Below are 20,000 nucleotides of genomic sequence, written 5' to 3'. Positions count from 1 at the left end.
ATCCCAATGATTTTTGGCATAAAAAAAAAATCTATAATTTTGACCCACATTGTTGGCTATTGCCACAGATATACCCGTGCGACTCGAGACTGGTTTTGTGATCCAGGGTCACATATGTTCATACTTTTAAATGAAATAAATTCAAATAATTGTTTTCAAACTGATTCTAAGGAGTGCATTTTGAAAATACGATTATTTAAATAAAATCAAATGATTCAAATAGTTTATAAATAAGCAATGCCATGATATTTTGATATTGATATTTTATACCATGAGTGCAGAAATCTTACCGGTTTAATTTATGTATGACTGACAAATATGCATTTAAAGTGTATTAGTTTGTTGGTGTTAAAACTGTGTAATCCAAATAGATATAGAGTTTATATGCGATTCGAAAACATAAATCGATTTTTTTTGTGTGTGTATTATTGTTTATTATGACTCTTATTATTGTTGTTGTTAGCATTACACCAGACATCATGCTCTCCAGAGTTCAGGATCCGCCATATAAAGCCGTCTGGATGATTGTGTCAGACCGGGGGGGTTTGACATTACTAACAGCTCGATGTTGTCTGACTTGCAGGTGTTGAACCCCATGGGCTGGGATGCGTTCGGTCTGCCGGCGGAGAACGCTGCCATCGAGCGAGGCCTGGACCCAGAGGCGTGGACCAAAAGGTGCCGTTTCTCCACTCGATTAGTCACAGCCCTCAGTGATGTTCAACTACACACACAACTACACACACATAGCCATCCGTCACAACAGCTCTTGTTGTGTGTCTTCCAGTAACATGGAGTCCATGCGGAAGCAGCTGGACAGCCTGGGGCTCTGCTTTAATTGGGAGCGGGTGAGTGAGCGGAGGTGGATGAACACACACACACACACACACACACACACACACATCAGATGTGGGAACTGACCTGTGTTAAAGGGTTAGTTCACCCAAAAATGAAAATAATGTCATTAATGACTCACCCTCATGTCGTTCTAAGCCCGTAAGACCTCCGTTCATCTTCGGGACACAGTTTAAGATATTTTAGATTTAGTCCGAGAGCTTTCTGTCCCTCCATTGAAGCTGTATATACAGTATACTGTCCATGTCCATAAAGGTAATAAAAACATCATCACAGTAGTCCATGTGACATCAGTGGGTTAGTTAGAAGTTTTTGAAGCATCGAAAATACTTTTTGGTCCAAAAATAACACAAAATAAGACTTTATTCAGCATTGTATTCTCTCCCGGGTCTGTTGTCAATCCTTCACAGTTACGCTGATGGCGTAAGACGCTGATGACGTGTTATCTGGTGCGCCCGAGCTTCGTTTACAGTCTGAGGGAGACGCACGCTGTAAAAGTGTCTCATCCGCGACATGCACATTTACGCACCATTAAAAAAATGATATCCACGCAAACAATGTAGAATAGCTTGAATATAGCGTGCGTCTCCCTCAGACTGTAAACGAAGCTCGGGCGCACCAGATAATACGTCATCAGCGTCTTACGTCAGCAGCGTCACTGCGGAGTCCTGAACGCAGATTCACAACAGACCCGGGAGAGAATACAATGCTGAATAAAGTCTTATTTTGTGTTATTTTTGGACCAAAAAGTATTTTCGATGCTTCAAAAACTTCTAACTAACCCACTGATGTCACATGGACTACTGTGATGATCTTTTTATTACCTTTATGGACATGGCCAGTATACTGTATATACAGCTTCAATGGAGGGACAGAAATCTCTCGGACTAAATCTAAAATATCTTAAACTGTGTCCCGAAGATGAACGGAGGTCTTACGGGCTTAGAACGACATGAGGGTGAGTCATTAATGACATTGTTTTCATTTTTGGGTGAACTAACCCTTTAACTTCGCTGGCTTACATCATTGCATTAGTTCACATCAGGAGTTTTTCCTCAGACACACATTCCCAGACTGAGTTACGGAGGCTGTATTTCGAGCACTAAAGGGCATTGCTGGTCAGCATGTGTATCACAGCTGTATGTATTCATTTCTTACAATAGTGAACTCATCATCATCATGCTGAATCTGATCTGGGTGTAGTCTGTGACAAAAATGTGATTTTTGCTCAAAATTTTGCTTTTTTTTAATGAAAATTGGCAGGCAAAAACCTTTTTTTTCACTGGTCAGTTTTGAGATTTTGGGCTATTTGTCTTCAATAACATGTCTTCTTTCAGACTTTCGCTGAAAAAAAGTCCAAAATACACATTTTGGTCTTTATTTTACTACACTTTGTCTGTTTGCGTCTGTAGATTTCTCATAAGTTCAACAAAATTTGGCGTTATAAATCAACATGATCCACGATCTCTGTCTGCACCCTGTCATCACACACACCGCTAGAAAGCTCTCTCTCTCCTGTACAATGCTGTCGGATCCTAATATGGTAATTTCCTTTTTATCAGCAACCAATCGTGAAAGTAAAAGGTCTGAATGCGCAATCTCATTGGCTGATGATAAATCTTTAAAGCCCGTTTTCTCAAAATGACTTTTCTCTCATTCTCCAAGTCTGAAATCTCCACTTCAGTCGCACCGATATACACCAAACCTTCCAGTCTTGTGCCTACTTATATTATGAAGACAATTACAGAGGGATTTGTAAATATATTATTCCTAGCCTGACTTACATAACATTTTATTCCAAAAAACATGGAGAAAATCAGTTTTTTAAGGCTATTGACAGTATATTCTGATTAACAGGATAACAAAAGTAGATATCCATAAATTTTAGCATATTTACTTGGATATTGCCTAATTTGCATATTGAAACATTAAATTACAGAAATCTTGTAATACATTTTTTTCTCATCTTAGTAGGTAATCCACTGGGAAAGTGTCATGGTGATATCTGCTAGTTAAAAAAATGACCCTATTCAGCTGTAGTGTCTCACCCATAGACTGTAAAAAAGGTCTCGCCTTAAACTTTTAAAGATATGTTAATCCTCCAAATAAAACATTAATATTAATAATATTATCCTTTTTATTCAGGCAAGGGAGTCTTTCTTGTACCACCCCGTCACGAACAATATATGCTAGTAAAACAAGAAATTAATTTTTTTAATCTAATGTTTTCCTTATAGTAAAATGTCCCTTTTGGGGAAGCCATCAATAGAAATTCTGTAATTTAATAAAAAATAATTATTCTTAGTTTATTAATCTTGAAATATGAATTCGGCATTTCAATGGCCTCACTGTTTGTACTGGAAAAAACGAATACAAATAAAGTGACATTCATTTGATTAGTTCACACAACAAGAACATCATTCAACATTAATTTACGTAAAATTTAATTTAATTTACATACATTTTTAACAAAATGACCCCGTGATGGGGGCGGTAACTGATGTCACGGAGTGGTTCACTGTGACAGGGTGGTATGGACAAAGTGTTATTTATAAATAATTAAAAGAGCCTATAGAATTTATCGTTTTGTGCTAATTTACCGAAACATTTATTAACTCTTTAATGACAAAGCCATAAATAGTTTAAGGCGAGACACGGCAGGCAAAAACATCGTTTTTTTTTTCACTGGTCAATTTTGAGATTTTGGGCTATTTGTCTTCAATAACATGTCTTCTTTCAGACTTGTGGTGAAAAAAAGTCCAAAATACACATTTAGGTCTTTATTTTACTACACTTTGTCTATTTGCGTCTGTAGATATCTCTGAAATTCAACAAAAGTTGCTGTTATAAATCAACGCGCTGCTCCGCGATCTCTGTCTGCTTCCTTTAATCTCACACACCGCTGTGAAGCTCTCTCTCTCTCCTGTACAATGCTGTCGGATCTAAATATGGTAATTGCCTTTTTATCAGCAACCAATCGTGAAGTATAATGGCCATTTAACCCTAAAAGCGAAATCTTATTGGCTGATGTCAATTTCTGACAACCTGATTGGTTCAGATGCATCACGTGACGCGCTCTGACATTTAGATGTGTGTTTTTGACTGTTTTTCTGCTCAGTTAAAGGCCATAAATGCTGTGTTTATAAGTTTTGATGTGATTTAGGTGGTTTGTATTGTTGTTGCTAATGATTTGATAAGATATTGTGTCAGTAAATTGTTGTTTCCACTAAAAAAGTATGATTTTTTACATTACAAATCTTTAAATGCCTTTTTCTCAAAATGAGTTTTTTGTCATTCTCCAGTGACACATCTCAGCCTATGTAGCACCGATGTACACCAAACTTTTCAGTTATACACTTACCTATAACATTTTATTCCCAAAAACATGGCGAAAATAATTTTTTTAAGGCTATTGACAGTATATTCTGATTTACAGGATAACAAAAGTAGATATCCATAAATCCCTCTGTAATTTTTTCCCCATCTAATATGTGAACACAATGAAATAAGAATTGTGAACCTGGCTTTATCCAATTCTGAGATTGTGTTTTTTTAAATATAGGCAAATTAGCGCATATTTAATTAGATAATGCCTAATTTGCATATTTAAACACTAAATTACAGAAAACTTGTAATACATTTTTTTCTCATCTTAATGTAGGTAATCAACTGGGGAAGTTTCATCTGGTGATATCTGCTAGTTAAAAATATTACCCTATTCACCTGTAGTGTCTCGCCTTAAGCCATAAACAAACGTCTTTAGGGTTTAAACGCAGAGCTGGACTGTATCTATAGCGAAGGTGATCTGATGAGCGGATCTGCGCTGGTGCCAGACGTGACTCTGAGTTCAGCTTTGCCTAATCGGATTAGAGAACGTCTTCTTCCTAATGCATTGCTTTTAGAGTTTGTTAAGTGATGCAAACTCTGGCTGTCTAAAGCTGAAGACTGCTTGGGTTTAGTCACATTACCACAGAGACCAGACCGATAAAGAGATTATCGTCAAAGTGGACATTGGGTTCTTCATCGCCTCTATTCTTCTGGCCCAAATACTCAATTTGGGACGAGTCTAGACTGCAGTCTTTATGGTTTCAGACTGCTTTCCCAGTTTTGTGATATAACACTCTTCTATATAGAAGAGGTTCTTATACCAGAAAAGTGCCTGTTCACACAGGATCTCTAAACGGCAATGTACCGGTAAAGACTGTATGTGTGAAAGGAGCTCGTGAAGGTTAGGAAGTATGGGAGTTATGTAGTGTTAAACAACCCAAAAACTCCTTTTATATTTGAGCTCAATCAAATATAAATATGAGTTCTGCTCAATCTGGAGTTTATAAATAAATAAAAAGAGATACCGTATTTTCCAGAGTATAAGTCGCATCAGTCAAAAAATGCGTCATGAAGAGGAAAAAAACAAATATAAGTCGCACTGGACTATAAGTCGCATTTATTTCGAAATTTATTTCACAAAATCCAAGACCAAGAACAGACATTTAATCTGGAAAGGCAAGTTATTCAGCTCCACAATAGCACACAGAACAACAGGCTGAAGGTGTCCGGTGTGTTAGCGTCACACATTAACAGTTATTCAGCTGCACAATAGCATAAAGAACATATACCTGGGAGGCTGAATAGGCTAAACTAGCATTAGCCAGCGAGTCCAACAAGTTACCGGTCAGCAAGTTCACCGAGCTCCCGATCTCATCACACAACCAGAGCCCGTCTACGGAGAGCCTGTTCACTCCCTATTAAGTCCTATTGTACCGAATTTTGGTTGTAGTTCCACCAGAGTTCCACTGGGGGCGATCACCCCCGAGTGCAAAATGAATGGGAGTCCATGGGGCTAGACGGCTAAATTTGTCCCTTTCAGCCGATTGCCGTTGAGAAATCTCAGATTTGATTGTAGGTTTGGCAAGTTCAACATGGGTTATAGGTCGAAAATTGAATGAACGAGTACTTATGTCCTTTCGATTTCTTACAGGTTGAGTTGTTGTTGCCCATAACACGCTAGCATTCTGCTAATGAACGCTGATTGGTCAGTGAAGGACTGGTTACGACCAGAGATACCGCTTGATGACATCATGGCATCCGAAGCGGGAACAGAATGTATTCTAGCAGAAACTCTTCTAGCCCGTGTGTTTACCTGTGTCAGCTGTGCTGGCGATGCCTCGAGAGAAAATAAAGTGCAGAGCGCGAAAGCACCACAGTGACTGAGAGATTGCCGTAAAGCAGTATCTCTGGTCGTATGATGTGTATGACGTCATTGACATTTTGAAAGACTTTTTAAAGCAAATAAGTGACTCTAAAAAATCTAACACCCAGCAATGTGCAATTTCTTTGCATCTCCTTTCGAAAACAACATTCAAATTACTAGACAAAAAATTATATCTTGAGAAAAGTGGATTTTGAGGGGTATAGCTCCATAGACCTCCATTCATTCTGCACTCGTCCTGTGAGCGCCCTCATATGGAATCAGAGTGGAACTGCAACCAGTCAGAAGCCGGAAGTGTAGCGAGAGTGAACCTTCTCCCCTTATTAGACATTCTCTGACACAACACTGAATACATTGAGTTCTTCCTCGGTGTCGCTTCTGAACAACTGCGCTAACTAGAGCGCCCTCTCGCGGCTGTAGACGGTAATGTTTCCTCTTGGTTCATCTCAGTCAGTGTGAATGAATTTTGATATATAAGTCGCACCACCTGACTATAAGTCGCAGGACCAGCCAAACTATGAAAAAAAGTGTGACTTATAGTCCGGAAAATACGGTAGCCTATTTGTAATGTATTGGTATAAATTAGTGTTTGACTACAAGACAAATTTCAAGCATTTAACACTTTAAATCCCAAAGATTTTCATCATTTTTATCCAGACTTTTTACTCGTCGTGGATTGTATCTCTATGGCTCGGTCCGAGTAATTCAGATTTGTACTTGCCCTGACGGTATTTTCACTGATCCACTACAATCATCACTAACCCTTAAACAAAATGATACATTTTACTTTTAGAAATATAGTTTTTTTTTTTTTTGTATGTTTGTTGAAAACGTATTGTTTTGCTCTGTATATTGTCTTTTTGCTCTGCCTTCCGTCTATGGGTTAGATTTGTATTTTATTTTATTGAGATGACTTCTTTCTTTGAATGTGGTTTTGTCTAATCTTTTGACAGGAGATCACAACCTGTCTGCCTGATTATTATAAGTGGACCCAGTATCTGTTCCTCAAGCTGTTTGAGGCGGGACTGGCCTATCAGAAAGAGGTGAGTTGGTTTTTCATCTACGGTTGAGAAACACACTCTTGTCTATGTCTGGTGTGGGGAACTGCACCATTCATGTTTCTATTGTTCTCACTCGACAAACCTTTCACACTTCTGCTGGGCATGAGACCTAATCTTCATTATTCTTTTGTTTATTCAGCCATTATTAGCCTTTATTCTGACATTACATGGCTTGCCCATCAACACCACTATATATTAATAGACCTATTATCTGAAGTCTTTCTAGAAAACAAAAAAAGCATTTTCTTGGGACCTTATGTACATTTTTTCATTATGAAATAGAAAAGTTTCTGGTGCAACAAGTGCATTAAAGCTACAATTAGCATCAAGCTACATAACACAATTTAAAAGATTAATATTTCGCTTTTACACAAAACTAATTTTAAACAACCATTGAGTGTTTGTAAAAACTTTTGTGATCTAATGTGGATTTTAGTCATATAATGGTTTTGAAATATGTTATATTTAGCATTTTATAACCAGCTAATTGTTATACCTGTTTAGCATTTATAACGTAAACATCCATTATGTTCACACAAATCATATACTATTGTAATCGTGTGTTTATTAGCTCCTTGTTTCACGTGTAGAAATGTTTCTTTGGGTTTGTTTGTCTCTGAGCTCAGAATGAGGAAGCTTACAGGGCATCTTCATCCTGATTATGGTCACGTAAGATGATTGACAGCTCTAGACCGAATACGCGCTTGCTGAGGTCATTACTCAGGCAAGCCAGGAACAGGACAGACAGCGCTCTGCTCGAGGTTTCAGCTCTTCAGATCACATAATTCAGTGGGAAATGAGTAGAAATTATATTCTGTATTATGAATAAATAAATCCGTATTTCTCCAAATATGCCCACTTTTGGACTAAGGGCCCTAATGTACACTGTTCAGTGCAGGTGTGTGAACACAAAAAAAAACCTGTGACTGAATATGAGTGTCTGTTTTTAGTCTATTCAAAATATCAAAAATTACAGATTGATTATTTTGAATTCCTGAAATAAATTAAGAAATGACTATCATGGACCCGAGTTTTATCATAAACAGTGGTCAAATATCGAAGCTGGAGTCTTAATCTTTCTAATGATGCTCAGTTTAAGAGTGTGAGATTTTTTTTAATGATATTTTAAGGAGTTAATCATCAGTAAGTAATGTGTAATGTAAGTAATATTAAAAAAAAATAAGTTTTAATGATAAATGATAAAACAATACACTTCTGTTTAAAAGTTTGGGATCACTATGATATTTTTTTATGTAAAGAAACGGACACTTTTATTCAGCAAGGATGCATTAAGTTAAAGACATTTGTGTTACGAGAGGTTTCTATTTCAAAGAAATGCTGTACTTTTGAAAAATTACATGTTGCGGTTTCCACAAAATATGAGGCTGCAGAAGTTTTTTCAACACTGATAATAATAATCATAAATGTTTCTTGAGCATCAAATCATCATATTATCCTGATTTCTGAAGGATCATGTGACCCTGAAGACTGGAGTAATGATGCTGAAAATTCAGCTTTGATCACAGGAATAAATTACATTTGACCATTTTCACATAGAAATTTGTTATTTTAAATTGTAATAATATTTCACAATATTACTGTTTTATTGTTTTTTTTAAATCAAATAAACGCAGCCATGGTGAGCAGAAGACTTTTTTCAAAAATATTCAAAAATCTGACTCATCCCAAACTTTTGATCCCTGTAGTTCCTGCGATCGGACACCTGTGTGAATTTGAGGAGAAATTACTTCATACATCCGCTAAAAATCACATCAACACCAGCTGATTAAACCCATTGTGCCAAATGATGAATAAATGTCAATTTTAGTGAATAGAAAAGATCTCGCAGCATTCATTTACAGATTCCACTTGGTTTAATATTAGCATCTCACGAAGTGACATTTTATTTGTTGATCTAGTTTTTCTGGGGCCCTGTGTGCAGGCGCTGGTGAACTGGGACCCCGTGGATCAGACGGTGCTGGCAGACGAACAGGTGGACGACAGCGGCCGCTCGTGGAGGTCTGGAGCTCCCGTCGAACAGAAGCTTCTGAAGCAGTGGTTCATCAAAACCACAAACTATGCCAAGGTACGACAGCCCGAAGCAGTCTGGTCCTACAAACACTCTCTGGGTGCTTTTTTACATGATCATCTTTCTTTAGTGTGTAATGTTGCTGTTTGAGCATGAAAAAGCTCTGAGTTCTTCTCTATATCAGTGTTTCTGAACTCCTGAAACGCCTCCATTGTAGTCTTGAGTTTCTCCCGGGAACGAACACGTCACAATATTCCTAATTTAAATAATTAATACGCAGAATAAAGGGGCGGGGCCTGGTTGAGTTAGTTAGTAGTGTGTTAAACTGGCGGTTATGGTAAGGGGCGGGACATTTCCCATACACACTCAAAGCGCTCGACCAATCACAACACACTGATCCAGCCGACCAATCAGAGCACAGTGTGCTTTTCAGAAGGCGCGGCTTCATATGGCGCTTTTCCACTGCATGGTACGGCTCGGTTCGGCTCGGTACGGTTCGTCTCGGCGCGGAACGGTTCGGCTCGCTTCGCTTTTCCACTGCGTGGTACGACTCGACTCGGTACGGCACGGTTCGGTTTGCTTTAGATCGGTTGCTTTTCCACTGCAGTTTAGTACCGCTTCAAAGTGGGTGGGACTGATCGTTAATAGTTGTCGCCGTTATTTGTCCCTACACTGTTTGTAGGTCCGGCGGCAATCAACGAGAGGAACGTCTGCACCTCGTCCACTGACCACGATTCAGCCATTTCTTTTTTGATTTTTTTTAAACTTATTTTGTCAAGTAAATACTCTAAAAACAGGTTCTACTTCGTTGGCTGTTGTCTGGCTATTTAAATCTAGCGGGTTTAGTGTCTCGTATCGCAAATACAATGACGCTGAAGTGACTGACCAATCAGTGATCTGCAGTGTTTTCACGTCACGTTTAGTATCGGTACGGTACGCTTGGAACCTCAACAGAGGTGGTACCATTTAAAGCGAGCCGAAGCGAGCCGTACCGTACCGGTACGGTACGGTGACGTGAAAACACTGCAGATCACTGATTGGTCAGTCACTTCAGCGTCATTGTATTTGCGATACGAGACACTAAACCCGCTAGATTTAAATAGCCAGACAACAGCCATGGTACATGCAGTGGAAATGCACCATAAGTGAGCCGTACCGAACCGAGCCGTACCGTACCATGCAGTGGAAAAGCGCCAAAGCGTGCCGTGCCGTACCGAACCGTACCGTACCATGCAGTGGAAAAGCGCCAATTGAGACAGGAACTAAACAGAGCGTTACTGACAGACTGGGAAGAGAGGAGATTAAACAATGGAGAATATGAGGAAAATAATGAACATTCAAGCAATAAAATCTGTTCTAGTAGAGCCCAAAAACAAAAAAGTGCACACTAGGCCCCATTCAAGAAGCTTTGATGGAAAATTAGAAACGTTAAATCTCAATAAATATAAAATTGTAGATTTAATGTAATTATATATTTCTTCTGTAAATTAAAAGAATGATTCGCAAATGAAACATGACTATGGTTTGAAGCCAGTTTGGAGTTTTCTTTTGTGGTGAATTGTTCAGATCAGTTCATAAATTAGTCAGAATTGTTTATGGATAAATTCGTTTTTTTAAACTCCTCATCCAGCATTCACAAACAACTAGAAAGTCTGTGGAAAAGTCACTGGTCAAAAAGGTAAAACAACAAAAGGGAAATTACAATCTACAATATTTTCATAATAATTGAAATAATTGAGGACCGTCATAATAATTCAGACCAGCATGTATTCTAATGAGAGATTTAGATTCGGCAATCAAATTATCTCAATTACAACAAAGTGCTTTAGTACGAATCCAAATGAACATGTCGACCGTTTATTATTGTACAATATCTGCTCAGGGAAGCTGGCTAGAGAGCACTCGATCTTAATTATACTTCCTCTGTTAAAAAAAAGAAAAAATCCACCCACACAATAACTGGTTAAAAGTCGTGTGAGTGTAAATCATCTGAAGCACTCGAGCTCTCGCGGAGGAGGCCTGTCTGTGCTGAGGACCTGGACGCTCATGAGACCCTCGAGTCCAAATGTTCGTGTTTACAAGATGGCCGTACATGAACGCCACTACGATGGGGTGATTAAGCGGCACCCCCCTTTTTTTAATAGACATGAAAATGCACATTCCGAACTTAAATGGTTGTAATTCAAGAATGCTTTGGAATAAAGATGTAAGATTGGTCTTGTTTTAAAGAAGACACTTGGTAGATTTGTGTAGAAGTGAAATAAATTAAGAAAGTTAAACAGTTATAGAAGTTTGAGTTTATGAAAATGTACAATGTTAATTTTTTTTTAAAATTATTCATAGTTTAGATAAAATATATATTTTCAAAAATCTGGAGGACTCTAAAAATGCAAAAAATCAAAGCCAAAACTCTGAACAAGTTGTGTTTCAAATTTTAAGTTGAAAAATAAGCTTTCAGTGAGATTCAGTTTGGGCGCAGTACCACACTTCTCCACTAGTTGACAACCAGACTCCATTACTGCCCATATAAGGGCGCCTCCATTTCCATATGTTGTTTGAGTCTGAACCATTATTTTTTTTAAATTTATACTATTTATGAAGTAGAAATCCTATTCAGAAGTAGTGTTGGAAGTTTGGCAGATTTCGAAATGAATTCAACCTCTAAGAAACACAAAAAGATCCCGTATGTGCATTATAGCTCGCTGCCACATCACTAATGCTGAATCTATGAGTTTTTTCTTTATATTCAAAAGATTTTCTAGACCTTTTTTTCTAAAAGAATTGAATGGATGCTATCTTTTGAACTCTTGGCATGAAAACAAACTGAGGTTTCTACCATTCTTTCATGATTTTTCATGTTCATCACTATTTCAAAATAAAGGTCTGAACACGCCTTAGGAGTATGAAAATATTCTTGTTGCAAATTGATAAATTACGGCTCCTCTGTCATTTATTTTGAAAATCAGTCACCAAATATGTAAACTAGAGATTGTAAGCTTTCAAATTATATATAGTTTGTCAAGATTAGTTTAGGTTTAGTATAGGATATTACTGTTTTAAACATGTAATGGCTGTGGCCAATATAAGGGGTTAAACAATCACGTTGGAAGCCAAATGGAATTGGTCATAAATAAGTTTAATTTGTGAATGTAGGCTGTGATATTTAGTTTTGTGTTCTGCTAATGAACAATAAAGCTTGCCAGAAAATATAATCATTTAGCCAGTTCATTCAACAACAGACCCATGCGACTAAATTTCCCATTATTCTCTGTGGCAGCGCTAAATGGATGAATGACATAATGCTGCAGTCGCACACCTAATGCACATCATTGCTTTGTTGCTGTCTTGCAATAACTTTTTGAGTAAGTGGGAAAAGGAACGTGTCCAAATGTTTTTGACCAAAGGGCAGCATTGGTTCAGGTTCGTCCCGCATGAAGCGTCCCAAATTATTTTAACATTTTTAAACTGACTGTAGAAATGATCATTTTTGCCTCTAGTAAATTACATGTTATTTTGATCAGTTGTTCATAATCGTGAGAGAACCACAATCTCTATTTTACACCCAAAAAAAATCATGATTCTCAATCTGTCCAGAATCGTGCAGCTCGACTGAAGTCAGAGATTGCATTTGTTTTTCTTTCTTCTTCTGACTTTCTTTCTGTCTTCACAATAAGACCTTCAAGCCTCAAGCTTTTAAAATGGTTTCATACTTTTCAGCCAGGCTTTGCCAATAACGTAATTAACAACACGCTATGGTTGTGTATTGTGTTATTAGCTTAGCAACATGCTAACGGGAAACTATTGAAATCGGTCACAAGTCGCGTCTCCTGTCATACACTAACACTACATTGTTTTTGTGTCTAGTTGCCTCAATTTGGTTTCGTTAAGATGGCTTAAGATGGCAGTTGTGTGTGTTGGCAGCTCAGTGTGCATGTGTGTGTTAATTCACTCTCGGTCTCTGTCGGATGTGTTGAAATGACACAGCATGTTCCTGCGATTCACATAGACTCTCATTTTCTCAGTAGTGGAGGTGTGTGTGTGTGTGTGTGTGTGTGTATCTGCATAACTGTGCTGTCCATTAAAGTAAAAAAAAAAAAAGTAAAAAAAAAAATGTTGTGTAAACATCAAGAAACATTTTCCTTACACCTTTCATAAATGTGAGTGTACGCATCTTTATCATTATTTTCATAACGGTTTTAAATATATTGCTAAAATTATCATGAATTTTAGATTAATAAATATCATTTATGTTTTGGCCAGTTGCACACACCTGACAGCCTGAGCTAACCTTGCCATGTCAAATTATCAGATTTTTCAAGATATTTGTTGGCCTTGATACACATTAGAGAGGATTGTCATGATATAATTTAATATACTGTGTGTGTGTGTGTGTGTCTATATATATATATACAGTATATATTGCATGTTGGTTGCATCACATGTCAGACCAAAAATTACCAAATATTTATACTATTTTAACAAAACTGCTTATTTTTTTCTAAGAACTAATAATAAAAGACTAGCCAAACTTTTAAATACAATGTTATTATTTTAAGGATATTTTTTCCCTTTGTGATATGACAGTTATGCCCTGACATTTTTGTCTGCGTCACACAATGCATTTTTGAATAAATGAATAGATCTGGACAAAAAAACTTAGCACAATTTCATCGACCCTATTGCTCGAGGGTTGTTCAAAACCCCAAATATGCAATTAAACGAGCGTCCAGAACAACCTCACAGCAACACCCCTGCCATCTTCCCTCAGCTCGCTCGCGTCAAACGCCACTCGTGTCTCCACATCCAGTTCATTAAAGCACTCTCTCAATCAGCCCTGACGATGCAGTCGTGAATCATGTATGCAAATAGTTCTGTCTGCACTAAAGCGGATCGCCAAACACTTGCTACCTTGCATCACTTTTCCACTGTTTAAGAGATTTGTGCGTTGCCATGGAGACTCTATAAATGGCTTCAGAAATGTTCTCTGTAGCCTTGTTGCTCCAGGTTTTATTTGAAACCATGGACCGGTTTGAATAGAGAGATGTAGCCGTTGGTTTGGCTCTTCTGCAGTGCTTGGCTCTTTGAGCGTTGTGTGTGCCTCTTGCACCTCGCACTGTGTCCAAGGCAGATCCACGCGTGTGTGCAGACTGAATGCTGGCAGGCCCGTTTGGCTGATAGCGTCCTCTCCTGCAGTCCATGCTGTGAGGAACACAAGCACACATTACATGGACATCTTTGGGGAGCATTTTTTGGGTCCTTGTATCTGTCATTACTTATCTAGTAGTTCTTGTTATAACTTGTCTTGTGATATTTTCCTAGAAATAATAACATAAGTATTTTTAGGTTGCTTCCCCACTGGCTTACTCGAAACAATGGGATTTTGGTACGGGTTTCACATTGTTTATGTTATGTTATGTTATGTTATGTTATGTTATGTTATGTTATTGTTATGTTATTGTTATATGTTATGTTATGTTATGTTATATGTTATGTTATGTTATGTTATGTTATGTTATGTTATGTTATGTTATATTATGTTATGTTATGTTATGTTATGTTATGTTATGTTATGTTATGTTATTGTTATATGTTATGTTATTGTTATGTTATTGTTATATGTTATGTTATGTTATGTTATATGTTATGTTATGTTATGTTATGTTATGTTATGTTATGTTATGTTATGTTATGTTATGTTATGTTATGTTATGTTATGTTATGTTATGTTATGTTATATTTAGGGCTGTCAAAAGATTAATCGTGATTAATCGCATCCAAAATAAAAGTTTGTGTTTACATAATATATGTGTGTGTACTGTGTATGATTATTATGTATAAATACACATTCATGTATATATTTAAGAAATAGGCTATTTGCATTTATATACTGTATATGCATTTATATAATTTATATTATATATAAATATTTTATATATAAATATAACCAAATTTTCTAAAATATATACATGATTGTGTGTGTTTTTATATATATATAAATAATCATACACAGTACACACACATATATTATGTAAACACAAACTTTTATTTTGGATGCGAATAATCACGATTAATCTTTTGACAGCCCTAGTTATGTTATGTTATGTTATGTTATGTTATGTTATGTTATGTTATATCTTGCTGTTGGAGGTTTCTCAGACAAACACGTCAATTTCTTATTATTTTAAAATCTTCATCAGAGCTCACTTAAAATGTTAATAGTTTTTCGCACAAAAACATACATTTTAAAAAAGAAAAATTCAACCCTTAATCTGACCTTCTGTTTTTTAATAAGTGGGCGGCTTCTTTAAGGATGGTCAGTTAAAGTCAGTATCTACCGGTATATTGCTTATATAATCATGAATTTTACATTAATAAATATAATTTATGTATTGGTGAGTTGCACCACGACATTTGACAACCTGAGCTAACCTTGCCTTGTCAAATTATCAGATTTTCCAACATATTTGTTGGCCTTGACACACATCCAGGAGGGCTGTCATGATATCATTTAAATAAATATATATATATTTGACATGTTGGTTGCATCACATGGCAGACAATAAATACCAAATATTTATACTATTTTAACAAAACTGCTTATATTTTATTTCTAAGAACTAAAAATAAAAGACTAGCCAAACTTTTTAGTAAGATTTTTTCCTAATTAATGAAAAATGTTTTGATTGGCTAACGCTCGCTATCGCATGTGACTAAGGGTTCGTTTACACGACAACGCTATGCTTAAAACGAAGATTTTTTCCACGTACATAGTCAAAACGATCCCCATTCACACGGATCTGTGAAAATGTCTAAAAACCGCTGTATTCTGCTGCCAGGCCTTTAGATGGCGATGAAACGCTATAGACTGAACATGTAATACGCATGACGTTATCGTCTTCAGAGATTCACGTTTTTGTTTTTTTACACAGAGACCATTTTCAAAAACGTCCAATTTGAAACCCGTTTTCAAAAGTTTGCGTTTTCAGGCACTGGTTTCGTGTAAATGAACGGCTAAATGCATAAAAAGTTTTATGTTTTTAGTTGAAAGCTGTGTGGTGTAAACGGGCCCTAAGTCATTTGAAAACATTATCCATATAAAGACAGACATAGCATAATGAAATCATTTACTGTTTGTGATGCGGCTGCTGTCAGAGCCATTTTACAAAACAATCTGCAGTCAAATGCTCCGAACAAACATACAGTTCTCTGACGCAATCCGGGACGCTATTAAAAATAAACCTGATGCTGGGGTCCTTCTGAAGCCTGTCAACAAGCTGTTTAAACGGGCCTTTTACTCTCCAGCTATTTACTTTACTCTTTACTATTCCAGTGGTCCTGTTGTTGGGACGTGACGCCGGTGTCAGGGTTAGACATGTCAGCTGTTAAGTGACTGAGCGCCAGTGGGCGGGGCTTGTGTTGCAATGATGTAAAATGATTCGTTGATGTCTTGCTCCAGAGGGAGTCATATGCAAATGTTTTTAAGTTTATAATAGTGTTGTGGTACTCTAGACCGGACTTGATCCTGAGACCATTTTTTGAAGGTCTCGGTCTTGTCTGGTTGACGATCACACGTTGATCTGATTGGTTAAGGTAGTTTGTGGCGTCAGAAACACCAGAGATTTCAAACCGTGTTTTTGAGACTGTCTTTGCTTCACTGCAGTTTTAAGGAGTAAATACTCAGCAATGCTGTCGACTTATGAATTTGCACATGGTTTGACATATAAACGACATTAAAAGCTGGATTTTCACCACAGGGGGACTTTAAGTGACTTACATTTTTGCTCAAATTTTTGCTGTATTTCGCCAACAAAAATAGTTTCAAACAAATCCATAGCAGACATGTTGTGCATTCGCAAGCAACACACTCATTACTCGATTTCTGTTTCGTTACCGTTTCGTAATCCGCTGCTTTGAACAAATTGGTTGAATAAATGATTCCACTTATTAAGTGATTTGCCGCCACCTACTGGCAGTTTTAGTTTCATACTTAAAAGTATAATTACATTTTTCCATCATATTTCTATATTCAAAGTGTTACTTTTGAAACATTATTTAATTGTACCAATTTAACTTCTGTGCCTCCTCTGCAGTGCAAAGACGAATTTAGTTGTTAGTGCTTTCATTTGATTAGCAACAGCTCTGTTATTATTCTAATTGTATTAATTAATTAAAATCAAGACATTTTGCAGGCGGTAAATGATTTTGATGAGTTCTAGGAGGTGCTGGTTTGGTCTCAACACATGCAGGTCTTGGTCTTGACTTGGTCTCGGTTTAGGTGGTCTTGACTACATCACTAGTTTATGACGAGGAGGAGCTTTTAACAAGAAAAACATGCTGGATGTTTTAATGGTACAAAGACTCCTTACATGCCAAAGGATCAAATCAGTTTTGATTTATGTTATGCTAACAGTGTTTACACACCTAAAGAAGTCGATCTACTGGCTATCGTTCTCCCTACACATCACACTGAAGAAAAAACTGACACTCATGACCTTTAAGCATTTCAAAAAGTGCTCACATTGCCTTGTTCAGAACTCATTTGGTAACTCGCTCTGCTCAAATGAGCTGAAGATTTGAATACCCTGATTAGAGTCGCTCTCAAATGAGACGGCGACACCCCTACCCTCTTCCGCCTCTTCGTGTAAGTGCGAAACGTCCTTCCCGCGAGTGCGCCCGAGTCGCTAATGAGTGGAGTGCGGAGGAAACGTCAACATTTGGGCCCCTTCAATTATTTCTATTGGTTTTGCACTCAGGAAGCGAAGCGTCTTGTGAGTGAGACCGCTAATGGCTAGTGACAGAGAGGAGCGAGATCTCACAACCCAACTGTTGGCTTTTCATATCACATCCTTTCAGTTCTCGGCAGCCCAGCTGAGCCTTTTGGCCTGAACCTTCGTTATTATGCATAGCTTCCTCTTTTCCATCATCTGACTGCCTCGTCCTTTCTGCCTCACCCCCAAGAGTTTCTTTTTTCAGCCTGAGTCTGTATGCGTGTGTGTGTGTGTGTGTGTGTGTGTGTTGAGACTTCGAGCAGTTCATGAGGCTTTCTTCGAGCCTCGTTCTTCACTCCACATGTGAGGGCAGACGCTCATTTTATGCCAGTAAATTGAACGTTTTCCGCCAGAGCAGCTGAGGCTGTATTACATAATCTCGGAGACATTAAGGAAGTTGATAATACTTGAGTAGAGTTGGCCATTAGCATTCCCATTCCTCTGAATGGTGCTAGCTCAGTTCGCACAGGATCCCCCCGAAAGTATGCAACCTGAAGACGGTGATTAACTTCCCCATGATTAACCCTCACCCACCTTTAATTATAGTGTTGCAAACAGCAACCAAAATAGAGGTCCTGAACACTTTTCTGATTCATAAAGGAATGACAATGAGTCATTGAATCATTCACTCAACCAATTTATTAAAACACATTGATTCATTCAGTAACGACACTATTGAAACTATCAAAAGGTTTGATCCTGCTTTGGCTTCGTATGCAAGTGTTTTCGTTGGCAGACCAGAAATAAGTAAGGTATTTACATATAAGTTTTTAAAGAAATTAAATGAAAACACGGAAATTTCAAATTATTCAACAAGGATGCATTAAATTGCCCTAAGTGACAATAAATACATTTATAATGTTTCACAATTATTATTTTTTATCAAATGTTGTTCTTTTGAACTTTCTATTCTTCAAAAAATCCTTAAAAAAATATTTAAACATTGATTATAATCAGAAATGTTTCTTTAGCATGTTTCTAACATTATTTAGGATGTTTGTAGCATGATTCAAACATATGCAGCGTTCACTCCAGGTGGTACAAGCTCTCCGAAAATACTTCAGGACGAGAACGTTTTTTACAATACACGTGTATAGATAAATCAATTATAAGTAAGCAATAAGGTACGAGAGGCTGTTCTGTATCGTGAATAAGTCACGGCTGAAGGGCGTTGTTAGGCACGAGGCTTATTCACGATACTGCACTTTTCTCGAGTACCTTATTGCTTTTATAAAACGGTTTCCACACAATACAAATATTAAAGCCGAAAAATATGTATCTATGCAACTTTCATGAAGTAAATTCAGTAAAAAAATTCCTTCCGCTGGAAAAAATAGTCCCTGACCGTAAACAGCACCAGAAGTTACATACATTATTTCGCCAATAGATGGCGGCAAAGACTGTGTTTATGAGTGAGTCAGTCCGTAGAGAAGACTTTTACAGTGAAAGGACTCAAACTTGTGATCACGGAGAAGGAAGACGACACTGACAGATGACTATGGCTCGGGAAACCCCTTAACTGTTAAAAGGACAAGATATCGCAGCGCGGACATTCAAACTGATTTTTTAAATTATGAATATATAGGACTGACCTGAAGGAAAATGCTGTATCTACTGTAAATGCAGGAACACTCGCTTACTCGATCTCTCACAATACTCTACTATAGCTTCAGTGAACAATATCGATGAGATCAAACATGTGTTTATGTTGCTAAGAGTGGTTGCTAGGGGTGTTGTGTAGTGATACATAGAACCGTTGGGTGAAGCGGTCATAGTCGTGTTTTATCGTGAATAAAACACTGCTATTGACCAATCAGAATCAAGGATTGGAACTAACCGTCTTATAAAAACATAAATGTGAATCCTGTCTTGCAGCCTCTCCTGGATGCTTTGGCCGATCTCCCTGAATGGTATGGAGTCAAAGGCATGCAGGCCAACTGGATCGGCGAGTGCTCGGGCTGCTTTTTCAACCACATACTGAAGGTACTGAAAAAGCTTCATCTATGAGTTTGCCCTTCAGCTCTTGTGCAGCCAGACTGGATTGTGATTTATCAGCTCCACGGCTCTTTTCAGAGCTGTAT

The 20,000-nt window shown here is 37.5% G+C and overlaps 1 protein-coding gene across 2 annotated transcripts in view; it reads left to right on the top strand.

Annotated features, from left to right (window-relative positions):
• Positions 1-20,000, top strand: part of lars2 (leucyl-tRNA synthetase 2, mitochondrial) — a 130,285-nt gene that overhangs the window by 45,838 nt on the left and 64,447 nt on the right. For both annotated transcript variants that reach the window (XM_079625913.1, XM_079625912.1), the window contains exons 4-8: positions 584-675; positions 785-845; positions 7,015-7,104; positions 9,065-9,208; positions 19,795-19,902. In XM_079625913.1, coding sequence (XP_079482039.1) covers positions 584-675; positions 785-845; positions 7,015-7,104; positions 9,065-9,208; positions 19,795-19,902 — 495 coding nt within the window. The remainder of the gene's footprint in view (positions 1-583; positions 676-784; positions 846-7,014; positions 7,105-9,064; positions 9,209-19,794; positions 19,903-20,000) is intronic.

Source organism: Phoxinus phoxinus, assembly GCF_949152265.1.
Source record: "Phoxinus phoxinus genome assembly, chromosome: 10".
Taxonomy (NCBI): domain Eukaryota; kingdom Metazoa; phylum Chordata; class Actinopteri; order Cypriniformes; family Leuciscidae; genus Phoxinus; species Phoxinus phoxinus.
The sequence above is the reverse complement of the archived record's forward strand: the minus strand, read 5'-3'. Positions and strand labels throughout refer to the sequence as shown.